This window comes from Myotis lucifugus, unplaced genomic scaffold, assembly GCF_000147115.1.
Source record: "Myotis lucifugus unplaced genomic scaffold, Myoluc2.0 scaffold_448, whole genome shotgun sequence".
In the NCBI taxonomy this organism is placed as follows: Eukaryota; Metazoa; Chordata; class Mammalia; order Chiroptera; family Vespertilionidae; genus Myotis; species Myotis lucifugus.
In genome coordinates this window covers 521,043-534,812 of record NW_005871496.1, presented here as the reverse complement: position 1 = coordinate 534,812, position 13,770 = coordinate 521,043, and the positions used below count along the sequence as shown (strand labels likewise).

The 13,770-nt window shown below is 52.0% G+C and overlaps 1 protein-coding gene across 1 annotated transcript in view; it reads left to right on the top strand.

The window, feature by feature from the left end:
• Positions 1-13,770, top strand: part of PCSK7 (proprotein convertase subtilisin/kexin type 7) — a 31,434-nt gene that overhangs the window by 9,845 nt on the left and 7,819 nt on the right. The window contains 4 exon segments of the mRNA XM_006102956.3: positions 782-882; positions 3,341-3,508; positions 3,902-4,009; positions 4,875-4,977. Of these exon segments, the coding sequence (XP_006103018.1) occupies positions 782-882; positions 3,341-3,508; positions 3,902-4,009; positions 4,875-4,977 (480 nt within the window).

Sequence of the window (13,770 nt, the reverse complement as noted above, 5' to 3'; positions counted from 1 at the left end):
CTGTGGGGAGGAGGACTGTATGCTGGTGTATGTGTCCCTCTGTGGTGAGTACATTATCCCGTTGTATGAGTGTGTGATCACTGGTGAGGAGAATGTATCTTGGGAAGCCCCATCTTCTGTGTGTCTGAGTGTGAGCAGGACGTTCCCTGTGGATCAGAGAGTGAAGAGGGGCTCAACCTTCTCTCGGGCTTCTTTGGAAGTCGCCGTGCCCTGACAACGCTCTCAGCCCAGCATCGGAGGCAACCTGCCGCCTGCACCCACCACAGCTGGTTAGGCTTTTGTTCTGCTGTCTTCCCATGGCCCACCTGCCTCCTGCCTCAACCTGTGCTCCCACCACAGCATTGCCCGCCCAGTGGTACTTTGTTCTTACCCGGCTTACGCCCTGACTTTAGGCTTCTTGAGATCAGACTGTCCTTTTCCGCGTGGCCCGAACCCCTTACGTGTGTGTGTGTGTGTGTGTGTGTGTGTGTGTGTGTGTGTGTGTGTCTCACCGTTGACACCGAAGGCTGAGGAGAATGAGTGTGTGAGTGCATGAGGGGCTACAGAGGGGATGTCCCCGGTGGTGCCCTGGGGTGAGCCTACTGGGAGAACGGTATTTAGGGCACAGAACACCCTCTGCCACTTCACGGGCCTGTTCAGGTGAGGAGTGTGGCACTCTGAGGCTCTTGGGCCACTGAATCATTTTTCAAACTCAGGACCACCTCCAACTGGTAACTCAAAGGTAACTAACTCTACTATGACCAGGCATTTGTCTCAGCCCCCATCCCTGCCCTGCCCCCAGGTGCTGTGGATGAGGACGGACGGATGCCGTTCTACGCAGAGGAGTGTGCGTCCATGCTGGCGGTCACCTTCAGCGGCGGGGACAAGATGCTCAGGAGCATTGTATGTGCCCCGGGGCCCCTGTCCCATAACCCTGCCCCCCTATCGCGGACCTGAGACTGAGGGGCCACTGCTGGAGGGCAGAGCTGAGGCTCGGATAATCTGGGAAAATGGTTTTTATCTCTAAAATTTTAACTTACAAGTTAAGTTTATGTACTCTGAGAGGACTGTCACATTGATGACAGAACTTCTTTGAAGTGCCTTTCTTTGGTAGAATTTGGGCTTTGGCTAATTTTTGCGGGCTTAAAAAATCGTTCGTTGTTTTCCAGCCTTTATGTAAACACTGTTCGTTCTGGTGTTTACTTGCTCCTGGGCACCTTCATTCCCCGGAGTAAGTAGTGGTTGTGTTTCTGGGACCCGCAGGATAAGGAGTCAGGGACTGTCTCTGTGGGCCCAGGAGAGAGCTCTTCCCTCGGCCTGGAACTGGGGCCATAGCAACGCGAGCTTGGAGAGAACGAGAGTGGAGCCTGGAGCTCTGGGCGCCTTTACAGGGTTCAGGGCCTAGTGCCTGTGCCTGGCTGGCCCAGCTTCATCCCAGGTCTTATGCCAAGTCTTCCCAGAGCTCCCTGCGGCCTTGCTGCCCAGGAGGGAATAGAGGGAATAAAGGGGAAGGGCCTGCCTGGCCTGAGCTGGGCTGCAGCCAGGGTATCAGATTTCCCTGGCCCGGTGGGAGGTCTCCTGCTGCGCCAGATTCCCTTTCCAAAACTGAAGTTTTGTTTTGCCAGTAAATGATTCTGGTTAACACAATGTTCCAAGGCTCTGGGTCAGTTGACCCCCCCTTCGTGCCCTGGGGAGAAGAGAAGAGGGAGTGGACTAAAGTAAAAGAGCGAGAGAGGCTTTGCTCAGCAGGCGGGGGTCTAGGTGCACCGCTTCCCCCACCAGGCCAGACTGGGCTCAGAACAAGAGCAGGAACATACTGTGCTCTTGGTGCCCTGGCAGAACTCTCCAGAACCGCTCATCCCGCCCCCCACCTCCACTCCCCCCCCCCGCCCCACCCCCACCCCCGAACCAGTAGAGCTCCCAGGCATCATCATCAGTCTGTTCTGAGGGGTAGGACTTGGGTCCTCCTAACTCAGCTCCACTTCTTACCCCCGCTCCACCTTCCATCAGAACTGTGACTTGTCCAGAAGTGAAGAGAGAGGGTGTTTCGCCGAGTTTCCATCTTTGGGATGTCTTTGCCTTGGAAGGCGCCCGTTGCCAGTGCCTGGTCAGTGAGCAGCTTGGCGCAGCTGTCTTCCTTGAGGGCAGGCTGTGGAGGCACATGCCACCACCCCTTGGCTGCCCGGGGCACTTCCCTGGACTTCGCTCTGGCTGCCTGGGCCTCCTGCCACCGCGGCAAGTTCCCAGACCTCAGCCACACACTAGACTGTGAGGCTGTTTCCTTAACAGGAAACAATCCGTCTGCTCCCTGGCACAGAGCAGGCCTCCCACTCATTGAGGACAACTTGGGAGTTTCTTCCTTTCCTTCTGGGAGTGCACGGCGTCTGGGTGAAAATTACACCTCCTGGCAGCTGCTCTAATTGCTGGGAGGGAAGCAGTGAGTACAGTGGAGAAAGGGCAGCTCTTAGCAGAAGCTAGGACCCTGGTATCTGACCCAGAAGAGAGGGTTGGAAGAAGAAAATTCTCTGGTCTTCACAGTGTGCTAGACCCAACGTGCCACATCTCGGAGATTCTCAGGGCCTCCTCAGCTCACCCCTGTGTGGTTCCAGGATCCATTACAGCAGAGAAAGAGCTTGAGCCAGACAGATGCCATCTCTCCCCCACAGGCAGCTCTCCCCTCCCCACGCCCTCTCCCACCTCCCGCTCACACCAAAGGGAGAGAAGGGGCTCCTAAAAGCCGTCCTGAGGCACCAGGCCCAGAGTAGCGAGGCAGCTTGTCCTGTCAATTTCCACCAGTCAGGCAGGCAGTGTAGACACGGGCTCCACCCCAAGCCTGTGGGTGGGCAGGGGGTGACCTCTGTCCCTGGGAACACACTCGCTTTGTTCGCACTGATGTCACTGCAGCTCCTATCGCCAAGCCGCCAAGTTGGATTTCCTTGAATGGTGCCGTCACTGTTGTCCCAGCTCCAGCCGGGCCCAGGAGCTCCTGCCCACTTCCTCTGTCTGGCATGGCTGTGGGGTCTGGAGGCTTGGGAGTGGGGGCTGGGATGGGGAATTTGGGATTGGATCGTTGGAGCAGCAGGAGTCAGCACACTGTCCCCGGCACATAGGCCTCGCATGCCTCCACCTCCTTCCTTACAACCAGCCCCGCTAAGTCCCTTCTCAATTGGATTTGCCCTTCTCAGCTTTCCTGAGAGTCCTTGTGAGGCCCAGAGCACTGAGGTCTCCTTCGCCTGGACCTGCTAGCAGCCTCCCGCTGGTCAAAGACTCAGCTCCCCCAAAGGATGGGCCAGGCTGTACCCTGCCGTCCACAGTGCTGTGAGCGCAGTCTAACCCAGTGCCCTCCTGTCCCACTGCCCAGGTGACCACTGACTGGGACCTTCAGAAGGGCACAGGCTGCACTGAGGGCCACACAGGCACCTCAGCCGCAGCCCCTCTGGCAGCCGGCATGATAGCCCTCATGCTGCAGGTGCGGCCCTGCCTTACCTGGCGTGATGTCCAGCACATCATTGTCTTCACAGCCACCCAGGTGAGATGCCACCAGCAGACCCCCAAGTTCTGGCTCCAGGTTCCAGGTGTTAGATGCCATATCCCTTTTGGAGTCGCATGTGTATAGAACAGGGGTGGGGAGTCCGTCACCAGAGACCTCAACTCCTTGGTACCGATTTCTGATGATGCCATTTTACCTGCAGAGCAGAGCTCTGGCTGGGCTTCCTCACTGGAGCCTGACTCCTGGCTCCCTCTCTGGAAGCAGGCCGTTGGTGTGGTGACATCATGGGGCAGCTTTCCTTGGGGACCCATAACCAGTGGCTTTAGTGGGAGAGTCTGGATTGGAGCAGCAGCAGGGTGAGCAGGGAGGCCAGAGCTGGGTGTTGAGACCACTTTGGAAATCCAGGAGACTAATCGGGACCTCTGTCCTCAGTATGAGGATCGCCGTGCAGACTGGGTCACCAACGAGGCGGGCTTCAGCCATAGCCACCAGCACGGATTCGGCCTGCTCAAGGCTTGGAGACTCGTTAACGCAGCCAAGGTGAACAGGTGTTGGCAGGGCAGGGAGCCACATGGAATGACCAAGGGAGGGGCTGACTGCCTAACCAGGGGTGGGGAACCTTTTTTCTGCCAAGGGCCATGTGGATATTTATAACATCATTCATGGGCCATTATAAAATTATCAACTTAAAATTAGCCTGCTGCCCTAGCCGCTTTGGCTCAGTGGATAGAGCGTTGGCCTGCGGGCTAAAGGGTCCCAGGTTCCATTCCGGTCAAGAGCACATGCCTGGGTTGTGGGCTTGATACCCGGTGGGAGGCGTGCAGGAGGCAGCTAATCAATGATTCTCTCTCATCATTGATGTTTCTATCTCTCTCTCTCCCTTCCTCTCTGAAATAAAATATATATATATATATTAAAAAATTATTCTACTATATTTGATCAAATATTTAATTACCTCACCCCTAATGCCTTATGATATCATGGGCCTTATATGGCCCACAGGCCGGATGTTCGCCACCCTGGACACCATTGCCTGGCACGTTGTAAGTGCTGAATAAACGTTCATTCATTCATGTACCTTCATCCCAGCTGACACCCATTTTACAAATGAGGAAGCAGGCTCAGCATGTTCATTGAAGTTTCCAGAGCATTTGTAGGGAGTGCTGGGACCTGGGTACACCTTGGGACGCAGTGCTCTGGTTCTCATCTTCCACCTGGACACGCCTTTCCTCCGGCTCTGGATTCGGTGCCATAGGGAGCACTCCCTGGTGTCGCAGGAGCCTCAGGAATGAAAGGTGATGAGGACAGGAAAGAGAGAGAGAGCTGGGCCCTGAAGATCAATGGATGAGAGAGAAAGAGTCCAGTCTTGTTTGTTCATCCACCGTCCCCCCTTCTCCTTTAACAGATCTGGACATCTGTCCCCTACTTAGCTTCCTACGTCAGCCCTGTGTTAAAAGAGAACAAGGCTATCCCGCTGTCCCCCCACTCCCTGGAGGTGCTGTGGAACGGTGAGTAGTCCACAGAAGGGGGTTAATCCTGGGGCAGGGCGATGGGGAACTCCCCCTCCCTGGGCTCTACCCCTTCCTTCAGGAGCTGAGCTTCAGCCAAACCTGTGGAGTGTCCATGGCCATTTTAGGGCATGTTGCTGCTTCTGAGTAGCTGCCCGCGGCCTCAGCAAGGCCTTCCTCCTGAGTCGCTGGGAGAGGAAAGGAGCCACTGAGCGGCTGATGGGAAAGGCTGAGGGGAGCGGGGTTGGGCTTGGAGATGAGGCATGAGTTGAAAGATGTTCCTTTGCGTTCCAAGCTGAGAGCTTGCCAGGCAGCTCTCGTCATCCCAGTGGCCTTGGGATGAAGTGAAGGAGTTGAGATTTCTTTGATTCTCAACCCTGGCTAATCAGAGCGAGCCGCCGGGCCTGCTGGGGGTGACAGGAGAACGGTCTCCCTGAGCTGTGGTTGCCCTCTGACCGCCTCCGTCTCACCATCCCCAGGGCTGTCAGTCAGTGGTTGGTGTGGAGCACAGGCTGGGCGCCTCCCAGGAGAGTGTCTGCCCTTTCCCAGAGTTCCCACGGGACGCCTCCAGCTCCAGCTCCTCGGGGACGTCCTTGTCCCTTGTGGAATTTGACAGTTATTGGCTATTTTCTGTGGAGATTGGAGCATGTCATGTGCTGTGCCCAAACTCGAACCCCGAACTCACAGGAAGTGATCCACCCAGAGCAACTATGAGAGGATGAGCAGCCGAGGGGAGCTCCGAAAGGAGGGTCAGGCAGCAGCCCGCGGAGGAGGTGTCCCTGGGAGGAGTCCAGTCTCCCTGACCTTGTCAGTGGGTGCCTGGTTCCCTCCAGGTGGAAGGAGGTCCGTGGCTGCCGTTCTCTGCATGTTTCCTAAAAGGGACCTTGGAACGGGCATGAGGCATCGGCCAGGGTGGGCAGTTCGGGAGCAGCCCATGGGAACCCAGGCTTTGTCTTGGACACTCGTGTGTCTTGGAGATGGTGTGTGTGCCCTTTAACTCCCGCCCCAGGACTGCTCCCTGTCACTTAGGTAACACGGTAGCCCATAGTCACATCTGTCAGGTGAGGGGTTGACTTAGGGGAGGGTCAGGGTCCTTTCCAGCTTTGTCATCTCTGCTCCCGCTACCCAGGGCTGTGGCCCAGCATGCCTGACAGGCTCCCCTGGCAACTGCTTGTCTGTCGTTAGGGAGCACGAAAGACCAGGTTGTCCTGGGCAGAGGAGACTGGAGGTGGGGTAGTGGAGAGAGGATGAAGTCGGAGCATGCAGACCCTGGACATGGGGCTGGTGGAGCCTGTTGTCAGCATGGAGGGCCGCCAGCAGGACTCGGCTAGTGTCTGAGCTCTGCGGGGTGTCACCCCCTCTGTGGGGATTGAGTAGCCTGAGGAGACAACAGAAGACACACGTCTGTGTGTCCTAGGAGGCGGAAGGAAGTATGTCCGGTTAATAGAACGTTGAGCAAGTTTGTCCTAGACCAGTGATGGTGAACCTATGACATGCGTGTCAGAGGTGACATGCGAACTCATTTTTTTGGTTGATTTTTCTTTGTTAAATGGCATTTAAATATATCAAATAAATATCAAAAATATAAATGTTTGTTTTACTATGGTTGCAAATATAAAAAAATTTCTATATGTGACACGGCACCAGAGTTAAGTTAGGGTTTTTCAAAATGCTGACACACCGAGCTCAAAAGGTTCGCCATCACTGTCCTAGACCATCAGGAAGGCTCTTCCCTGGAGCCCCACTGAGGTCTTTCCACCAAGATCCAGTGATTCCGTGTGAGGGCTGGAGAGGGACTCTTCTGGCGCGCAGGGAGCTGAACAGGATAAGGTAGAAGGGAGGGGAAATGCCTCGAAGACTCTGGAACAGTGATGGCATGTTCTCTGTGCTGAGCTCCGTGGTGTGGATGGTCCCTGTGCAGTGATGGCATGTTCTCTGTGCTGAGCTCCGTGGCCACTGGCCCCAGGAGGCTATTAAACATTTGAAATGTGGCTAATGGGACTGAAGAACAACTTTATTATAATTAAATTCAAATAGCCGTGTGGCTAGTGGCTACCTTATTGGGCAGTGCAGCTGTAGAGCAAGACAGGTTTCTATTTCTTCCCATTGGCAGGAGGACACGGAAGGGATGGGGCCCTGGGTTTCTTTAGATCGGATTCCTCTGAGCTCTCCACTAGAGAGGAGGAGAGAGTAGGGTTCAGGGGGATTGTCTACAGCACAAGAGAGTCTGTGTGTATTCATAGAAGGTTCCTGAGCACCACTTGCACTTACCTGTGATCCTTACTGGCAGTCTGAGTGTGTGGTTAGCCCTCTGCCTGGGCAGGGAACCCTGTTCCTTCCCTTCTCCACCTCCTCCCTCTCAGCCAACCACCCTCTCCACGGATTCCTCCTGCCTTCACACATCCTCGCTCACCGGTCAGGAAACACATTAAAGTCCCCACCACCCTTCAGCCTGTCACCTTTTCAAAGGAATTATCTAAAGCCATTGCTGCTCGTGTCACACCTTCTCTCGACCACTGACGCTTCGCTTCATCACTCACTTTACTTCATCACCTCATCTTCTCCTGGTTGGACCCCAGGGCTGGCTCAGAGCTCATCCTCCGACCTGTTGCTGTGACCCTATTAATGAGGCCCTTGTGGCAGCCTCGCTGTGCCCCCACCGTCCTTGACCTCCTTGTTCCATGGCCTCTTCTCAGAGCTCTGCCCGGGGTCCTTGTTTTCCTGTTTGCTCGTCCTACTCTCCCAGCGAGAGCGCCTCTGGGCTCACCCCAGGTTCCGGGCCCTCCTAGCATGTCTTCGCGACAGGGCCGCTGGCTCAGGACTTCACTGCCGCCGCTCACACAGGAATCCTAGAGCGAATCTCTTCTGATCTCTTACCAGGGAGGATAGGCGCCTTCACAGCTTCCCCGAGATCCTGGGCAAAGAAAGCCCTGGGATCTTCTGGTCGGAGGGTAAGAGTTGAAAAAGACCCTTATTACCAAAGGCTAAATAATATGATGACCCACCCAGACCTGAGTGCTTTTTATGTGCCAACCACTGTTCTACGTATTAACTCATTTAATGCATTAACTCATTTAATTCTAGTGTTCTCACACACATGGCCACCCGGTCCCTGTATAGACCAATAAGAACCACCCAGTCCCTGTATGGACCAATAAGAAATGCCTGGCCTGGCCGGTATGGGTCAGTGGTTGAGCATTGACCTATGAACTAGGACAGTGGTTCTCAACCTTCTGGCCCTTTAAATACAGTTCCTCATGTTGTGACCCAACCATAAAATTATTTTTATTGCTACTTCATAACTGTAATTTTGCTACTGTTATGAATCATAATGTAAATATCTGATATGCAGGATGGTCTTAGGCGACCCCTGTGAAAGGGTTGTTCAACCCCCAACTGGGTCACGACCCACAGGTTGAGAACCGCTGAACTAGGAGGTCACAGTTCAATTCCCAGTCAGGGCACATGCCCAGGTTGCGGGCTCAATCCCTAATGTGGGGCGTGCAGGAGGCAGCTAATCCATGATTCTCTCTCATCGATGTTTCTATCTCTCCCTTTCTCCCTTCCTCTCTGAAATCAATAAAAATATATATGTACAAAAAAGAAATGCCCAGTGTGCACATGCTCACAGACAAGCACTCACAGGGCTCTTTGGGTCCCTTTCCCTTTCATTCCGTGACGCTGTCATTTACTTTTGACAGCCCTTCTGTATACTCATGCTCTCCTCCCTATGCTATGGCTGTTTCCCTTCCTTTTTCCATTCCTAAGTCACTGTGCTGTTGGCTAGTCCACCAATACATGACGTTAACACGAACGAAATTGCTGCTTTCCTTATCACCTCTGGAAAGCAAGCCTGCTTTTCAAGTTTCTCCCATTGTTGTCCTTGCTGTTACTGTTCCCTAGCCTCCCAAACTTTAGGCTCTGGAGTTTTCAATCCGTATGTGTCCCTTGCCTCTCCCCAGGTCTTCACCTGCCCTCTCTTCTTCAATTTAACCTTTCATTTATTTCCCTGACATGTCCTTAATTGGTTCATTCGCCCTACAAAGAAGTGAGATCTGCCTCGTCCCAGGCACTGTATGACATTTCAGTGATTCAGGGGTCAGACATGATTCCTGCCTCAGAGAGCTCCCAGCCTGGGAGGGAAGAGAGTCCATGCGGTGGGGGGTGTCAGAGGCAGCACAGTCAAGATGACAAGCATCAGGATACAGACTAGCTGGGAGAGGAGGTGGTGAAGGGACGGCGGGCAGCAGGGGTAACACGTGCAGCCGATGGGATCTCCGGGGAACTGCAGGTCCTGTGGTGGCTGCAGTGCAGGGAGTGAGGGCAGAGGAAGATCTGAAAGTGCAGGCAGCAGGCCTGTGGCCAGTGGCCAGTGTGTCTTGAAGTCTGAGGGGAGCCTTTGAGATAAATTGTCAGCAATGAATGCTAGCAGTAAGGGAGAGAGCAGTCAGAGAGACCCCAAGACCTCAGCTTTTAGCGATGCGTACTAACTCCTCACTGATGAAACGATAGGAGGCTTATGGGTCCATTAGAAGAATCTGGGAAGGGGAAGCAGTGGGGATCCCCGATGAAGTAAGATTAGCCAGATAGTCATAATAAGCTTGGGCGTTGAGACCATCCGTTCTACTCTTATATATGTTTGCAGTTTCCTAGAATGAAAATTTATATGTCCAATATATATTTATATAACTATTTTATATATTTTTCAATATATAAATCAAATGATTTCCAAGTTTTTAGCTTGGGCAACTGGTTAGATGGTGATGCCAGCAAATGATATTAAGGATCCAGGAGGAAGAACAGATCCGGCAAGGGCGGTGGGGTGTAAAGCACCGGCAGGGGTTTTGGCTCCGCTATGCTTTAGGCTCCTGTGTGTCACCTAAAGGTTATATCCAGGAAACAATTGAAAGAATAAGTTTGAAGGTCTAGACTGGAGGTGATGATTGGGAGTCACCAGCATAAAAAGGGAAGAAAAAAGTCTGGGAAGAGCGAGATTCCCAGGGTTGGCGGATAGATGAAGGATAAAAAAGGACCAGGAGCCTCTGAAGAAGACAACTGACAGGAAATCGCCTGGGAGTGGGAGAAAGGTCAGGAGGGTGTTACAGGCATCGAGGACAGTGGTGCTGAGAGGGCGTGGCCAGGACGGAAGGTGTCCCTGGCTCATCAGCGAGGCCACGAGGACGAGGACATGCTGTTTGAGGCGCTCAGAAGGGCAGGAGCTAGACCGCAGCTGGTGGAATAATTAGTGGGACAGGAGATTTCTGGTTAAAGATGGCAAATTGAACACATGCTTTTATCTCTGCTTTCTCCCAAAACCTCACCAAAATAAGAATAAAGGAATAAAAATGGCATAAGCACAAGGACAAAGAGGAGAGGGGAGACCACAGCAGATGAGATATTGCATCACATTTTTGGAAGATGGAAGTGGATGGAGAAGTGAGCAGGGCTAAGGAAATCGTGTAGCAAAATACCTGCAAGGGCGATGCTAAGAAACAAGCCCTTCACACTGCAGAGCCCCAAAGGCACAGGAAGGACTTGGAGGCCCGTGCACCGCAGAGGACAGAGATGAGGTGTGAGAGTGAAAACAGGGACCTCCTCCCATCCTTAGCCCTTCCTTATCTGGGCAGGAGTTGGGAAGTTCGTTCTCCACAGCCAGGGGCCCAGGTGTGGTGAAAGACAGGAAGTACACAGAGGGGGAGAGGGGCCCCAGGGGTGAGACCCAGAGAGGCAGACCCTTCCCACCCAGCAGCTGCTCAGATCCCAGAGCACTGGCAGCCAGGAGACTGGAAACTTCCTCTCTGGAAAAATGGAATGATCGCCCTGGCCGGTTTAACTCAGTGGATAGAGCGTCGGCCTGTGGACCGGAGTCCCCAGTTCGATCCCGGTCAAGGGCACGTACCTTGGTTGTAGGCTCCTTCCTCCCCGGCCTGGGCCCTGATCAGGGCACGTGCAGGAGGCAACCAATCGATGTGTTTCTCTCACATGGATGTTTCTCTGTCTTTCCCTCTCTCTTCCACTCTCCCTAAGAATCAATGGGAAAATATCCTTGGGTGAGGATTAACACACACAAAAAAAGAAAAATGGAATGATCCCTTATCAAAAGACACACAGATACTGATATGTGGGCCCCTCGTGAAGCAGTCCTGTCCCCGTCCAGTTCACTAAGGAAGCCCACTGAGTGGAAAGCTCCACCCATGGTTAGAGCTTCCGACTGGCTTTTAGAGGTAATAGGGATCACTGGCTGTTTGAAAGAGTGCTCCAAATACCTCCCAGATTTTGAGGAAAATTTTTTCCAGTCGATAAACCCAGCCTAACTAATAACCATACGGGAAGGCAGCATAAGGAAGGATGTTTTCAGACGTGTAAGTCTTCTCATGCTCAGTTGGTCTGAAAGCGCTAGGAGATGTGCTCCTCAGCAGTGAAGAGGGAACCAAGAGAAGAAAAGGTTAGAAAGGAAGGAACGCAAGCAAGGGGGGGGGGGGGGGGAGGAAGGAAGAGGGTGCAGAGAGGAAGCGAAGCCGAGTGGGAGGCAGAGGAAGGTGCCAGCCCAACAGCCATGCAGCAGGTGGAAGCGGGCCAGAAGGGTCCAGAGAGAGACCTCCAGTGGGAAGGTGGTATTGAGGAGCCTCTGACTTGTTTGTTCATTTGAAGAATAGTATCCAGAGGAGTTAAATGGTTCTTTTGTGAAGTTTGGCAAGAAGTAACGGTAGGGACGTGAATTTAAGTTCAAAAAACAGGTCAGTTATTAACTCTAGAGGGGAAAACAGCAAATTAGTTAGGAAATGACATGTCATCATTGTACATACTTGACTCAATCCCATATTCTGGTATTTTTAAGGTCATTGTATGGTAAACAAAATATTGCTCTAACCAAAAGCTGTGATGTAATTACTTTGAGGAGGCAGAGGAGCGGGCAAGGTAGGGAGAATACGTGGGCTTGAAGTTAGTCCTTATCTGCTGTAACCAAAAGTCAACAATCAGTGCCTTTATTGATAAACCATGAAATAGCCATACATGCTTATTACTTAGAAACATGAAGGTAGATCCCAGAAGGAACCAACTAAAAGCAATAAAAGGTGTTTGCTCCGGGGGAGTGGAGGACAAAGGTGCGAGAAGTGGGTAGGGAACTTCTCTTTCACGTCATAAGCACTCCAGACCCAGTCTCGCCCCCGCCGTGGCTACTCTAGGTTTTATATGAACATGGCAAAGCAGAATCTTTTTCAGGTTTGTTACTCCCATGTAGCTCTGTTTTCTTTACCCACTTCTTTGATGTGTTACAAGTATTACATCTGTGCTTGGGTGTGGGGAGAGAGCAGAGCGCCTGAAGAATAGCTCCTCTGTGTAACAGCAACTTGGGCTGACTCCTCACGGGCGGCAGAATACTATGGCCTTCCTGTGACATGGCGCCTATACATGAAAAAATAAGTAAATAAATAAATATTACATCTGTGGCTACAAACACAGTAATACACTGTGGTGCCTACTTTACCATGTGTCACCATTTTCTTAGCCCAATACAGCCACGCTCCCACTCAGCTTTCCTGTGCTGTTGTTGCAAGTATAGCACATTCCTATGTACATTGTATACCAATTGTATGTAATTGCTTCTTCTCGTTTAATATATTTTTATTGATTTCAGAGAAGAGAGGAGAGGGAGAGAGAGATAGAAGCATCAATGATGAGAGAGAATCTTGATCAGCTGCCTCCTGCACGCCCCCTACTGGGGATCAAGCCCGCAACCCCAGCATGTGCCCTGACTGGGAATTGAACTGTGACCTCCTAATTCAGAGGTTGACGCTCAACCTGAGAGCCACACCAGCCAGGCTATAATTGCTTTTTAAATCAGTTAAGAGAAGGAGGTACTATTCACTTAAACTGTCTTCTATAAGGACACAATTACACTTACTGGTGCTTTCTTTTTTTCTTTGGATTTGAGTTGCCAACTGGGACCATTTCCTTTCAGCTTACAGAACTTCATTCAGTATTTCTTATAAGGTGGGTCTGCTGGCAACAAGTTCTCTCAGTCCTTGTTTGTCCAGAAGTATCTATTTTGCTTTTGTCTTTGAAGGGTAACTGCTGGATTGTAGGACTCTTGGTTGACAACACTGCCTGTGAGAGTGGCCAGATCTTGCATTTATTAGAAAAAGACTTTAAAGTAGCCATTACAAGCATGTAATGGAGAGATAAGAGAAGCCATGATTGAGTAAGTAAAGAAAGATTTGAGCCCTGGCCAGCTTTGCCCAGTGGTTAGAGTATTGGCCAATGGACCAAAGGGTTGTGGGTTTGATTCCTGGTTAAGGGCACATACCTAGGTTGCAGGTTCAATCCCCATCCCCAGTCAGGGCATGTGTAGGAGGCAATCAATTTATATGTCTCTCTCACATTAATGTTTCTCTTCTCTCTCTCTCTCTCTCTCTCCCCCCTCCCTCCCTACCCCACCCTACCCCACTCTCTCTCCCCTTCCTCTCTACCCCTCTCCCTTTCACTCTCTCTAAAAATCAAGGGAAAAAATATCCTCAGGTGAGGATTAACAAAAGAAAAAAGTAAAGATTTGATGATAATGTTGCACCAAATAGAAAATATCAATAAAAACAGAAATTATTGCCAAACCGGTTTGGCTCAGTGGATAGAGCGTCGGCCTGTGGACTGAAGGGTCCCAGGTTTGATTCCGGTCAGGGGCATGTACCTGGGTTGCGGGCACATCCCCAGTGGGGGGTGTGCAGGAGGCAGCTGGTCGATGTTTCTCTCTCATCGATGTTTCTGGCTCTCTATCCCTCTCCCTTCCTCTCGGTA